At 39.1% G+C, this 14,240-nt stretch overlaps 1 protein-coding gene across 1 annotated transcript; it reads left to right on the top strand.

Annotated features, from left to right (window-relative positions):
- Positions 1-4,856: 4,856 nt before the first annotated feature.
- On the top strand, positions 4,857-11,823 carry LOC132769817 (transmembrane 4 L6 family member 1-like). The gene is made up of 5 exons (XM_060766750.2): positions 4,857-5,024; positions 7,993-8,082; positions 8,180-8,325; positions 9,076-9,259; positions 11,809-11,823. Exons 1-5 carry the CDS (start codon positions 4,857-4,859, stop codon positions 11,821-11,823), a joined length of 603 nt encoding a protein of 200 aa, XP_060622733.1.
- Positions 11,824-14,240: the final 2,417 nt, after the last annotated feature.

Below are 14,240 nucleotides of genomic sequence, written 5' to 3'. Positions count from 1 at the left end.
TGGATTTGAGTGTTGGACTAGGGTTATGGAACAGCAGAGGCTGAATTCCAGGTTGGCCATTGTCAGAGGAAGGCAATGGCAAACCTCCTCTAAACAAATGCTGTCAAGAAAATTCTGTGATAGATTTGCCTTAAGGTTGCCATAAATTGGAAATGATTTGGAGGTATAGTCTCATGAAGTCATCTTGTAGTGCTTCAGACCCAGTGTGTGTGGTACATTTTAACTACAGGCATTAATCTCTGACAGACTTCAGAGTCTCAAGGAAAATTACAAAAATAGAGGAAGCTGTTTTGATCTCCACATCAGAACACATTCACAGACCAAAATCACAACAGTACATGCATAACATGCATAACTAGTGGTGCATTGGGTTAAACCCTCATGCTGGCAGGACCGAAGACCAACAGGATGGAGGTTCAACACCAAGGAAAGAGTGGATGAGCTCCCTCTGTCAGCTCATGTGAAGACATGAGAAAAGCCTTCCACGAGGATGGTAAAACATCAAAACATCCTGGGCAATGTCCTTGCAGGCAACCAATTTTCTCACACCAGAAGCAACTTGCAATTTCTCAAGTTGCTCCTGACATGGGAAAAATGCATAACATAACATCTAGTTTATCATTTCATCTGAAAATGATATGAATAGTGAGCTGGCAGAAGGCAGGAAAGGCATTAGTAGCACATTAGATGTTGGCAGAAAAGACCAGAGGTTGCTCAAGAAAAAGAAGAAACCAACATGGATTTTTCTAGGAGGTTTTTGAGCTCATTATTACTGTGTGCTTTCAGGTTCTTTCTGCCTTATGGCAACTCTATCATGGTATTTTCATGCATTATTCTTTTGGATAGGAGATGTTATTGCCTTTTTCCGGTATTGACAGAGTGTGACTTGCCCAAGGTTCCCATGACCAAGCAGGAATTCAAGCCCGGGTGTCCAGAGCCATAGTCCAACACTATAACATGCAGGGTTTTATTTTCCTGTCCAGCAACAAGAAGAAGCACTATCTCAGAATCAATTGTAGCAATTTTCACCTGTAATGCTGTGGCTCAATTGCCCATTCCACACCAGTCCCTCCCAAATACTTTACACAACTTTAAATGGTTAATGAAGGCACTGAAAAAAAGGTCATATACCAAAATAGGAGATGCTAGCCAAAAAATCAGAGACTGAGACTTGGAAAGGCAAACTCCATAAGATTCTCAAATATTATATAATTACTAAAGTCAAAATCATCCAGATTTTTTTTAAAATTTTTATCCATGGTTGTGAAAGGTGTGCACAGTGAAAAAAGCTCAGAGAAAGAAAATCAATCCACTTCAAATATGCATTGGAAAGAAGTTCTACAAATATCACTGGCTGCTACAAAGACAAAGAAATAGGTCTTCAGAGCAAAGCATGCCTAAAATTTCCCTAGAAGCTAAAATGATTAAACCGAGGGTGCCATATTTCAGACATATCATGAGATGGCCCATTGTAAAAGACAACAATTCTTGGTAAAATGGGAAGCCATATGGAAATACAGACTGCACTACAGCTATCAACATTATAGCCCTGAATTTGCAAGACCTAAAATGGTTGATAAACCAAGAATCTTAGTGGTCTTTTCCTCCATATAGTTTCTATGAATTGATGTTGATTTGATAACAAATAACAATGAAAACAACAACAGCTCACAACAACATATTATTGCAAGGAAACACTATCTGCAAGGATTACAGCTAAACCAACAGGAAACAGGAAAGCCTGAAGAGGATGTTGCCATCTCTGCTAATCAAAACATCCCTATAGTTCGGCTCTGTAAATCCTGGCAAAGCTGTTGTCAGATTGCTGGACTGCTTAGTCCTGTAAGTTTTAGCTGGATACTTTCAAGAGATTTTCAAGGCAGAAGTTATTTTCAGCCTTGGTAGTAGCGCTTGAAAAACAAAACAAAACAGCAGCACCCTAGTGATTTATTCCCACAGAGTTTTGGTTCTTCTCTTTTTATTTATGTGATCTATTTTTTAAAAAAAGAATAAGGATGATCCCTGAAATAGCGACTCAAAGCTAACCTCTCAGAATTAATGCAATTTGACACTACTTTACCTGCCATGGCTCAATACTATGGACTTATGGGAGTTGTACTTTGGTCTTTGGGATGGAAACCTAAAGATCTTGTAAAACTACAACTCAAGATTCCATAGCATTGAGCCATGGCATGAAAAGTGATGTCAAAGTGCACAAATTCTACAATGTAGATGCACCCCACACTGGTTAAAACGGAATTTTGAATTTTGAATGCAATATTCCTGCTTCTTGGCAGGGGGTTGGACTGGATGGCCCATGAGGTCTCTTCCAACTCTTTGATTCTATGATTCTATGAATTACAGTTTTATAATTGGGTACTGTAAAATGAATCTTCTGTCTCTTTTGAACAAAAGCTTCTGTATCACAACCATGTATATCAAAAACTGAAGGACAAAAGTTTTGTGTTATCCTTCAGATTTGGTTTCAGCCTGCTTTCTGAAAAAGCAATTAAAGCAATTAGTATAAAATTAGATACTAATTTTTGGTATCTCTAGCTATTTTAGAAAACACTGAAAGTACAAGAACAAAGCCCAGAGATCCTCCATTACTAAAGTCTAACCTCTTTTTAATGACAGCAATTAAATGTATTTTAGTGCAAACTAAAACTGGCTTTATGATGACTTCAAAGTGTCTCCTTGCGTTTTCCATGAACTATATTTGGTTTATTAGGATGTCTGAGCAGATGTGATGATGACATATTAAGAAACAAATGAAAGTTCATAGACACGAGGAAAGCACCTACACAATCATGGTAAAAGTAAAAAATGATGCATATTTTGGGTGGTGTAAGGTTATTCCAAAGTAAATCCTACACACATTTATTCAGATGCAAGTCCCACAGAATACAACAGGGTTTATTAATCAAATTGCAAATTACAGCATTTAGTACCACTTTAACCACCAAAGTTCCATTCTATGGGTGCACTTACATTGTAGAATTAATGTATTTTGACACTACTATGGAATCCTCAGAGTTGTAGTTTCACAAGGTCTTCAACCTCTTCTGCCAAAGAGTATTGGTGCCTCAGCAAATTACAACTTTCATAATTTCATCTCCCCCTCTCTAAATCATGCAATAAACCAGAAATGATTTAAAAGTACATATATACTTCATTTCTTTCACCTGACACAATATAAAGCACGTGGAAATACATCTAATTCAAATCTATGGTTATAAATGTGATCAGGGTTTATTTTAAGACTGGCCAACATTTCCCATCAGCCCAGCTCAGCATTGGCAACATTAATGGATTATGGGAGCCACAGCTTTAAATCACCTAGAAGGCCATGCACTCTCTGGTATGTGGTTTAAAGTGTTAGCTAATTATGTAATAGTGTAGTGGTCCATATATGTCTTTTCTCCAAAGTGGAACAAAACACCTTTAAGAATCCTTGTGGCTGGTATGAAAATAGCTCTGGCGATTGTTGGAATGGTGGGGAAAATATTGGTACATTTTATCGTATGTGGTGGTCATGTAAAAAGGTCCAGAAATACTGCGTGCAAATATATCTGGTTCTAGAAGAGATGAAATCTGAACACTATTTGCTAGGCATGTTGGATGATCAACTTAAGAGAAATGTGGAATGTTATATATGACCACGGCAGTGAGAATAATCTATGCTCAAAGATGGAAAGAATCAACCCCAAAGCAAGAAGATTGGCCTACGAAGATGTGTGACCTAGCAAAAATGGACAAACTTACCATGTTGATTAAAGAGAAATCTCTAATCAATTTCAAGAAAGAGTGGGCCTTTTATTAAGTTTTTTTTCAGGAAAAAGGGGGTCAAACTTAATTTTTGTTTTTTGAATTAGAATAGTGTCATTGTGTAGGGAAAGGCTATATTAATGGTTTTTCCTTTTTTAATTGGTGTGGAAAATGCTTGTGGATTTCAAGCATGTGGACAATATCAAAGGAGGGTACCATGAAACCATGAACAAAATCTGGCTACCAGTATTTTAAAAACTCTAAAATCAGTACAGTAAATAAAGAACAAGACTTAAAAAAGCAGGGGAATTCCAGACTGGAAACAATCAGAGCCCGCTAACACCTCCCAACAAAAGATTCCCCCATGCAGGAAGCAGCGAGCCTTTGAAGCTGTAAGGCTATTCTATGCTAATCAACGTGGCCAATTGCAACATTCACACCGGCCTCAAACAGACAAGAGTTCTTTCTCCCACCTTGGACATTCCACAGATATATAAACCCACTTGTCTAGTTTCCAACAGATCTCACAACCTATGAGGATGCCTGCCATAGATGTGGGCAAAATGTCAGGAAAGAATGCTTCTGGAACATGGCCATACAGACTGGAAAACTCAAAGCAACCCAGTGATTCTGGCCATGAAAGACTTTGACAATTCATTAAATAAAATTCTTTATATTGTGGAAATCTATACATCTTGTCCCCCACCCCACCCCACCCCACCCCACCTTTTCTCATTCCCTTCCAACTTTTCAAGAAAAGTACCAAAACGTCCCTTGCCACCATGTCTACAAACCTGTTATACATGTGTGATGGTAGGTGGTAAGATACAATTCAGGCGAGCTGGACCGCTGTAGTAATTTTCTGACTGTTTGATTACCAATGAGCAGTGACACTATGCTTTCTTTTGGCTCTTACAAGTCACAACCATACCAGCAGGTACTCATCACTGAGGTATTCAGGAAAACCAGGGTATTTAAGAAGGAATGAGTACAGCTCACTCTCCTTTTTGTTGTTTGAATAGGTATATGCTGGCTGCTTTTCAGCATAGCTACTCTGCAGACAGCAGTTTTATAAAACAGCAAGCAACATGTTTTTTGAGTGGTGTGCCAGATACTTGGGCTACAAGCTGCTTGTTTTAGCCATACTCTGCATTGTGATGAACATTTTGCTTTATTTCCCCAATGGTGAAACGTCACAGGGCCATCTTGGCAATTACGTAGGTTGCCTTCATGGTATTATAGGAGGAGGTATTTTGGTGAGTAACCAATAAATTTTCTTTTCTCTTTCTTTCTCTGGATAATCTGAGTTGAGTGGCTGTTGTGTGTGCGCGTGCATGCACATGTGTTTGCAGGAGTAGCAGAATGGACCATGGACCAACGGAACCAGAGGTTTCAAGTTAGGAAAGTGCCCATAATGCCTTTTTTGCATTAGAATTTCACAATGATTTTCCATGTTGACCAAGGTGGCTACCTTTGGGAAGAATCCATTTTATCCATCTTTTTGGGATCCTAGTCTCCTTGACCATGCACAATTTTAACCAAGGCTCTTTGCTACAATTCAGGAAAGTGGCAAAACACTGACTAGCCTGCTGGAGAACTATGGTCAAAGTAGCTAGCAAACATCACTGAAAACAATTTTAACTAAAAGAATTGCACTAAGAACAGTTGTTGCAGCTGTAATAGTAATATATAGTACAGTGCAAGCCCCTTATTTATGGATTGTATATGCTCCAAAAGTATTTTCCCCCAGAAGTGTTTGTGGGATTCTCTAGGACTCCTCCAGTCCCACAAAGGCCATCACATGACATAAGGCCACTTCTGGTGGTTGCCTGTGGGGCTCCGTTGGAGTCGGGTGCTACCTGATTCCCAATGCCAAAAGATGAATGGAAGCAGGGAAAGGACGTGGGATGGTTGCCATTCCTAAAGAATATGGAAAGGAACAGAACCTATACGATAGAGAACAAAACAAGGCAGTTCACTCCACTTTTCATCACTTGCCCCTCTTCATGGGATGAGGTTCCATATGATGTTCCCTGCCCAAATATAGTCAAAATGTAGGGTTCACTGTTATGCATGCTTTCAGGTATCCATGTTGTATGTCTTGGAACATATCTCCTGTGTAAATGGGGGTTTCCATGACCAGGGAACTAGGGTCTACAGAGAATGTTGAGGGGATTTACAACAATGAAAAAGGAAATGAAAGCTTTTATATCACTTCACTTCACTTTATTTCTTAATTAGCCGCTCTCCACCAAGGTGCTCCGATCGACTTACAATCTAAAATAGCATTTACACAATATAAAAACATTCAACAAAAATACATTCAACAGTGATTATTTGGCAAATTAGATCTGATTATATGCACCTGAAATGAAGACGGCTGGCTTTCCATCACCCTGAGCATTATATATAATTCTTATTTACACTTTTGGGCTTCCTATTGCATGATGACCAAGGTACCTTTCACACTAAACAATTATTGTGTTATGATTCCAGTTGGGATCCTGGAACTGTAGTTTGGTGAGGCACTAGAGCTCTGTGACTGAGAACGCTATACCTCTTCCTAAAATGGTATGTCCAGTGATTAGCATGGAACCATAGCAGTTAAAAAGATATTGTCCCCAGGAAAGAGAGAACAAAGTAGTGCCAATTCAGATTTGGAGTGAAAAACTGTAGAGAGAGCAAAATGACATCAGGTTGCTTTATTACCAATAATGTGATGCAAAAGGGTGAATCTGAGGTAAAATACTCTGGTTAGCACCCAGATTATTTTGGCTGGTGTAGACAAGCCCTGGGTCTATCAACAGACCTTTACATGATGTGAAATAAATCAACAAGGACTTCTCCAACTCTCAGTGGTTTCATGATGGGCTCAGTTAATGGATGTTGTCATTCTACAACAAATTGTTGGAAGGACTATGAGCTAAGCACGATTCTGAAAGTCAAAACAATAATTTGGGTCAGAGTCCTTCAACTTTGAATTGTGTGTCTCTCACAGCTGACTCAGATTCATGGATTTTGAGGCCATGACTCAAAGCCAATTCCTCAAGTCTAGAGCACAGCTACTGAAATAGAGGCTGACTGCCAATTGTGACATTGAGTTGCAGTGACATGTACAAACTCAATTATAACCTCCTTGATATTGCTTTTGGAAATAAATCTGAACAATTGTATTTGATTGTTCTTCCATAGCAATCAAAGTGGTATTCATAACATTTCCATGCATTGAACAAATGCCATACTTGTTTGGTTTCAACAGAAAGGTTGCCTCTTATGCCAATTGATTGTGTTCTTGAAAGTGAGTCTTAATTGGTCCTCATAAAAGCAAAATAAGCTTTCAGAGAAAAAAAATGCTTACAAACCTGATGGAGTCATTTCCACACCATTTTTGCCATGTTGTTAAAATGTACATGATTCCTTGAAATTAAATTTGAAGTAGCATGAGTAACAGAACAAGCTCCCTTTTCTATTAATGTGCAACAACATCAAATAAGACTGTAAAAAAGAAACATAAACACATTTGTTTTTAAAATAATAATTTCATATCCTACATGCATAATAGATTAACCCAGTGGTTCTCAAGTTTACCAGCTGTTAGGATTTCTGGGAGTTGAAGGCCAAAACATCTGGGGACCCACAGGTTGGGAACCACTAAGTTAACCTAAAGTGAATGTTGCTTGTGATCTACTAGCTTTTAGTAGATGTTCTACACACTGATGTTCATGTTGTTTGTATTTCTGATGGTTATTATTACATCTTTTTATGCTGCTTCTGCTTTGTGCTTCTGGGTATGGTACATGGTGGCGTGACTTGCATGTTTTCATCAGTGGGGAAATGTGTGTGTGCACTATGTCTAACTGGCTGATCATCTAGTTACTGATATCCAATCAGATCCTCTGATCATCCAGTTGATGGTGTCCTATATGGCAGGCTCTATGAAAAAGTTGGTCTCACTCCAACTACTAGTCTCAATTAGAGTTGGACCTATTGAATAAATGAGAACTTAGTAAAATCAACATTTATATACATTCTATAGACTCAGTAGGTCTATCCTAATTGGGACTAGCTCTTAAACCTAGATCTTTGTTATTCAACGAGCTGACCAGAAATCATTTAGAATGGGTTGCAGAACTAAGATAAGTCACATCATAACACAGTTATTGATACAAGCCCATGTTGTAGAAATACAAGCAATTAATCATTGAGATTTATTTTTTAAACTAGATTATGATCCCAGCACTTGTGTTTATTCGATTACAACATGAACAATTTCGTGGATGCTGTCCATATGAGATCCATAGGCAAAACTGTGCAGTAAGTGAACACTTCTCTTCACTCATTATTTAAAGTTGAGGTCCAAACAAGTACTCAGAAGAGGATAACAATTCCATGCTTTATTTTCATATTGCAGATGCTGGCATCAATCTTGGTTGCCTGTATTGGAATTCTTGGTGCTGGATACTGTTTCATCATTTCAGCTCTAACTTTAGCCCATGAACCCTACTGTTATTCAACAGATAAGGCCAGGTGCCATCACCCTCCTGCTGATAAAGAAGGGTATGTAGCTCTTCTGTGGCTTACTACCTTGTAGTTAAATAATACTTCCAAATGAAAAGGGGAAATGAGATGGGGACATATAGGGTAGACAACCTTGTATGCTCCATACATTTATTCTACTACATCTATCTACTTCTATCAGGTGGGTGATATGTCCAGGATTATGGGACTTCCATACCAAAACATCTGGAAGACATTAAGTTATCCTTGACCAATGCAAGTTAGCAATGTGCCATCGGTGAATTGTCTGTTGGTGCAAATAGCCTTAGTATAGAGAAGAACAGCTATGTTATGTGGAGATCATAATCACTTAACATTAGCAAGGCATACTGTCACACAGGAAGCAACCAGTTACCTCTCAGAAGCATTCCAGGAGGGCATGACTACTACAGTATTGTCTTCTCCAGCAACTGATACACAATAGCATACTGAATTTGGTAGTGGAGAAAACATTGGATCTATTAAAGCCTGTATATCATTCTCAGTTTTTCAAGCTCTCCAGGTTGATGGCCATCATTTTACACTCTGGAAATCAGTTTCATAATTTAATGGTATGCTCTTTGTTTCTGCTTGCCTACCCATGATTATAAGGGAGCTCTGTATGTTTAGTCCAGCACAGAGATAGGGAGGCATACATCCTCAAAGGAAATGTACAACCGGAACAGTAACAAATGCTTTTGCTGATCTCTGTGTGCCATTTCCACCCCACCCTGTAAGTTTTAAGTGAACATTTGTAATTGATCTCTACAGGATCCAGTTTGAACACTCTGACTCATGTCACTGCGAACAGCCAAAGTATATCACTGACTGGCACACTGGCTTTTCCTCTGTCCTGCTTGTCCTGAGTGGAATTGAATTAACTCTCTGTACCCTTCAAATAATAAATGGTTGTATAGGAGGTGCATGGGCTGTGTGTCAAGGTGGTGACAAAGAGGTAAGTGGATTTAAAAGGTTCTCCAAAGAGTATTCTGGGGGTTATTCAATGCCACAACAAAACTGCCCATGATGCTTCATAAACAGAAAGTATGGCTATTATGTCTGTGTCATGTGGAATCTAATGTTTAGGAAGCACATATAAAGCTTGTACCTTTCTGTATTTATTGGTTGCCCATTAGAAAAAACACCCAGAAGAATCAGACATAAGATATGGGTTGGTTTTGGTGACTCCCAGTCTCTAGACCTTCAGGTGTTTTGGACTTGTTTCTAGAAGCCTCAGCTCCTTTGGCCAATGGTCAGGGATTCTGGGCACCAAAGTCCAGAATTTGTGAACACACGGGGGTAGAACTTGAACATGTAACCAGTTTTGACTATAACCCAAGAAATCTCTAAACCAGCATGGCCACTGCTGGGAGATTACAGGTTTTGTCCACATGGAATACCCACAAAGCTGGAGCCCCCGGTGGTGCAGTGGGTTAAACCCCTGTGCCGGCAGGACTGAAGACCAACAGATCGCCAACAGATGTATGTAGGTGTGAGAGAGATTATCCATTCGGCCATTAATTTACAACAAAGTAATTTTTCTTCACTTTTCAAATGATCTCACTTTTTGCTGCTATGTATAGCTTTAACAGAAGCATTTTTCTACTAGACATTTCACTTTCAACCTTTAGACCAGAGATAGGCCACTATGATAGGTCCAAGGGGCAATTTTCTACCGTTGAAGACAGTCAGCTAAAAAGCGCCCCCTGCCTCCTGGGGGAACCACAGAAATCCATTCATGGCTTTGAAAAAATGCTATTTTAAATGTAAGAACCTGTTTAAAGTTGAACTGCCACTTCTAAAGGCTTACTAGAGAGGCATTCCACTCCTTACTTCGGCCAGAAAAAGTGTGACTCAGAGAAACTGGATGATTAAAGGGCCAGTTAAACAGCTTCAGAGGCTGACGTGTAGCTTCTAGTTGGAGTCTACTTGGAAGAGCAAAATTCTGCTCCCTCCTTTCTTCTCTCCCCCTGATATATTTGAATTCATTTTGCCACAATTGAAGTAAGCTAAGGACAAAGGGGAAAGTGCAAAAAGAAATAAAAAAACTGAGAAATAGTGGGACAATGGGAGTATTAATCAAGAGAAATCAAGACAATTGAAAAGTATAGATTCCCACCTCTGCAGTAGAAGATATGGTGCATGCTGCAATCCTATGGACATTTACTTGGCAGTGTGCCCCTTTGAATACAGTGATAATTACTAGTCATGTGCATTCGGAGTAAACTTTGATATGTTTTGTGTCCTGGCTTTCTTTGGAGCCCTTGATCTGTTTCTAATGAGCCATCTGAAATTGGGAGGGCAGGTATTTGTTTTTGGCTTTTGGGTGCCAAAAGATTTGTTTGTTTTTTTTGGCCCATTATTGGAGGGGGGAGGTCCCACCCAGCCTCCCCTACCCAGTGCACCCTTTTGGATGGGGCTTACCTCACCATAATCTGGGGAGATGAAGGCTGGAGCTGAAGATCGATTACTGCCGGTGGCCTTGGTCTGCAACCCAAACCGTAGTCCCAAAGCGGGGCCCACTGCTAGGGCCCACAGCCGAGCACCAAGTAAGGAGTACTGCTTACTCAGCACTCGGGTGCAGGCCCTGGCAGGCTTGGTGCATAGGCTCAAAGTGCCTGGGCTTGCAAGGGCCTACACCCAAGCGCCAAGTAAGCAGCGCTGTTTACTCAGTGCTCAGCTGCAGGCACTGGAAGGCCCGGGCGCTTTGGGTCTACGCACATGGCAATCGATCCAAAAAGCAGACTTGGAGCCAGAACCCGCTCCTGCTTGCCTTTCATATTGAGTTTATTTTCATTCCAGGAGGGGGCTTCCCATTCTGTGCCATCCAAGTGAACAGAACGGAACAAAAACACAAATCAAATGACTAGTACTTCTCCAGAGGAACATATGGGCGAAGTCTAAAGTAAAATTTGTGAAAGTTTTCATATACTGCCATATTCTAGCAGTAACCAAGCAGATTTTTTTTTTGCTATTCTGAATATTTATATAACAAACATGCAAATTACAGTTAAGTTCTAGGTATTCCTACCTAGGAGAACGCAACAATAAAATAAGAGTTGTGAGATGTGAAATAGGATTCAGTTCCATCATATTCTTTTCCAAACTTTTTTTCCCAATTCAATGATGGAAAATAGGCCTAATGGGAAATATCATTAATTCTAATTGGAGAAGAAGCTCCCTATGCCTGTTTATACATGTTTCGATTGCATCACTGATATTAAAAAGAAATAAAAAAGGGATCCTTCAGTCAATTTCTGTTATACCATACAATGGTATGGTTGCTGATGACACGATAAATAAAATAAAATAAATAGTCAAAGGTCACCAGCTCAGGATTCTGTGAGCTGTGTTACTGTTTTGTATCAAGCTCTGTCTAAAACAGGATATGATGAATTGAAATAAATCTGGAAATAGGCAAACTGAGCAAATTGATTAACCTATGGAATAGTTCTATTTATTAAGTGTTTTTTTTTTGTTTTGTTTTTTTGCTTTCTTTTACAGAGATGCCCTTGCTAGACTACTAGGACTTGAAAATGAGTTACATCGATCTTATGCAGCACTGTAATTATGCCTATGTTTTTGAGCTGACTTGACAAAGTCATGTTTATGATTTGTTTTATGTGGTCTATAACTGTTAATTATTAAGAGGCCATCATTTATATTACATACATTGTTCCTAAATACCAATTTTTAAAAGATAGGAGAAACTGAGTTTTTATAAAAGTACTTCTACAAGTTTCCCTTTAAATTTTCTTACATATTTGAACTTGAACTGCCTTGTGCTTCATGTATGAGGTTTGTGAATAATTTATATCATAATTCTATACTCATTTGGGAGTAAGCCCTGTTGAACTTAAGCTGAATATACCTCTCAGTAGAGATGCCGATGAGTAATCTGGTAGCATATTATTATTATACAGTTTCCTATAGCTTTTCAGATAATTTTAATTGTATATTTTCATATATAATTTTATTTATATCAGGAGCCGTCAGGTGCCTTCCTGGGTCAGACAAAAGACCCCTGGTCGAATATTTTGTTCACTCATTGGCCAGCAGATTCCTATGGAAATCCCATAAACTTGCCAGGAGCAAACAAGCACCTTTATACGTGTGGTGACCCAGCAACTAGTATAGGATACATAATTGTCTTTGATAACCATCATTAGCGATAACCACTGATAATATTGTTAACTCTCTTGTAAAGCCATGCCCATTTGTATGGTAGGAAATTAGAGCCCACATAGTGTAGTGGATTGAGTGTTGGATTACACTTTAGGACACCAAGGTTTGATTCCACACTTTGCCATGGACATTTGCTGGGTGACCCAGCGCAAGTCACACACTCTCAGCCCTAGAAAACCCTGCAATAGGTTCTTCTTAGGGTCACCATGTCAGAAATGACTTGAGGGCACACAATTACAAAAATAGTAGGAAAAGCCACAGCCTGATGGTGCTTCAAATAAAAAAATAGATCATTTCATTGCTCCAAATATCTCACCATTCAGAATCACTAAATGACCCTAGGTTCTTGCATTATGAAAGGGCTTCCTCCATCTACTTTCTCCACATTATGTATGATTTTATACATCTCCAGCATTTCTCCCTTGGCATATTCTCAATGTAAACAGTAGAAACATTGTAATATTTCAGTTATTATAGCCCTTTCCCAATGCTGCAAAATCTATGTTGAAATGTAGCATCCGTCTGTGGAATTTCCAGGGTGGGAAAAAGAACTATTGTTTGTTTAAAGCAAGTGTGAATGTTACAATTGGTTTCTAACAGACCTCACAACTTCTGAGGATGCCTGCCAAGATGTGGGTAAACCGTCAGGATAAAATATTTCTGGAACATGGCCATGCAGCCTGGAAAACTCACAGCAACCCAGTGATTCTGACCATAAAAGCCTTCAACAATAACACGTTTAACTTTTCTTTATTTTGTTTGAACACATACTGTAAGAAAAATCCAGAAAGGCAAAGTGGGTGGCAGGAAAAAAATGAAGAAAACAAGTGACAGAGGAAAGAAAATGGGTTTGGAATGGATGAAGATAAGAATTAAAATCAATAAAAGGATTCCCAAGAGCTGCATGTTGTCTCTTCTGTTTTTTTTCCCTTGAAATCTTTCATAAACATTTCCATGCCTTGTACCCAGTAAGACACTGGTCTAACTCAAGATGTGTAGCAATTGCGCATTTCAGAGATATCGCAAAGGTTGTATGCAGTACAGGTTTTAGTAAGTAAAACTCAATATCCTATGTTCCCATAGGAACTCTGCATTTTAATGAATGGGAATGTTTATAACTTAGCAGCAACTCTCACTATAGTAACAAAATTTTCACTAATTATACTTTAGAAACACTTTAGAAATGAAATGCCAGCGCCCCCCAGTTTTGTAATGACTTTTGAACCATTTTTAATGGATTGTACATCCCTAGTATGTGGCTGTGTAAGGCTGGCAGCTTGAGTTTTCCCCTGGACTCAACTCTGTACCTGAATGTCTAGGTTTCAGCAGTGGCCAGTAGTGCATTTGCACAGCTAAAACTGGTGCACCTGCTGTGATTGTTCTTGTGAGATATCAAATTGGGCCATAGTGACAAATGCCTTGATTACACCCCATTTGGACTACCTTAACACATCCTAAATGGTACTCTCTTTGGAAAGTATTTGGAAACTTCAGGAGGTCCAAAATGCTGCTGCCAGAATTCTAACCAGGACTATCCATAGGGACTATTTAACCCCCTTCACTGGTGACTGCTTGGCACAATCTAGGAACAAATTAAACTGCTGGTTAAAACCTATAAAACTCTATATGTTATAGGTCCAGCTTAACTGAAAGATTGCTTCTCCCTGTATGAATATGCCAGACTTTCAAGATCTACAGGGGAATGATTTCTCTTACTCCTGCTGCCATCCCAAGCTTTCTTGGTGAGAACA

The sequence above is a fragment of the Anolis sagrei genome, chromosome 3 (assembly GCF_037176765.1).
Source record: "Anolis sagrei isolate rAnoSag1 chromosome 3, rAnoSag1.mat, whole genome shotgun sequence".
Lineage (NCBI taxonomy): Eukaryota > Metazoa > Chordata > Lepidosauria > Squamata > Dactyloidae > Anolis > Anolis sagrei.
Note: the sequence above shows the minus strand (reverse complement) of the source record. Positions and strands in the feature narration are given on the sequence as shown.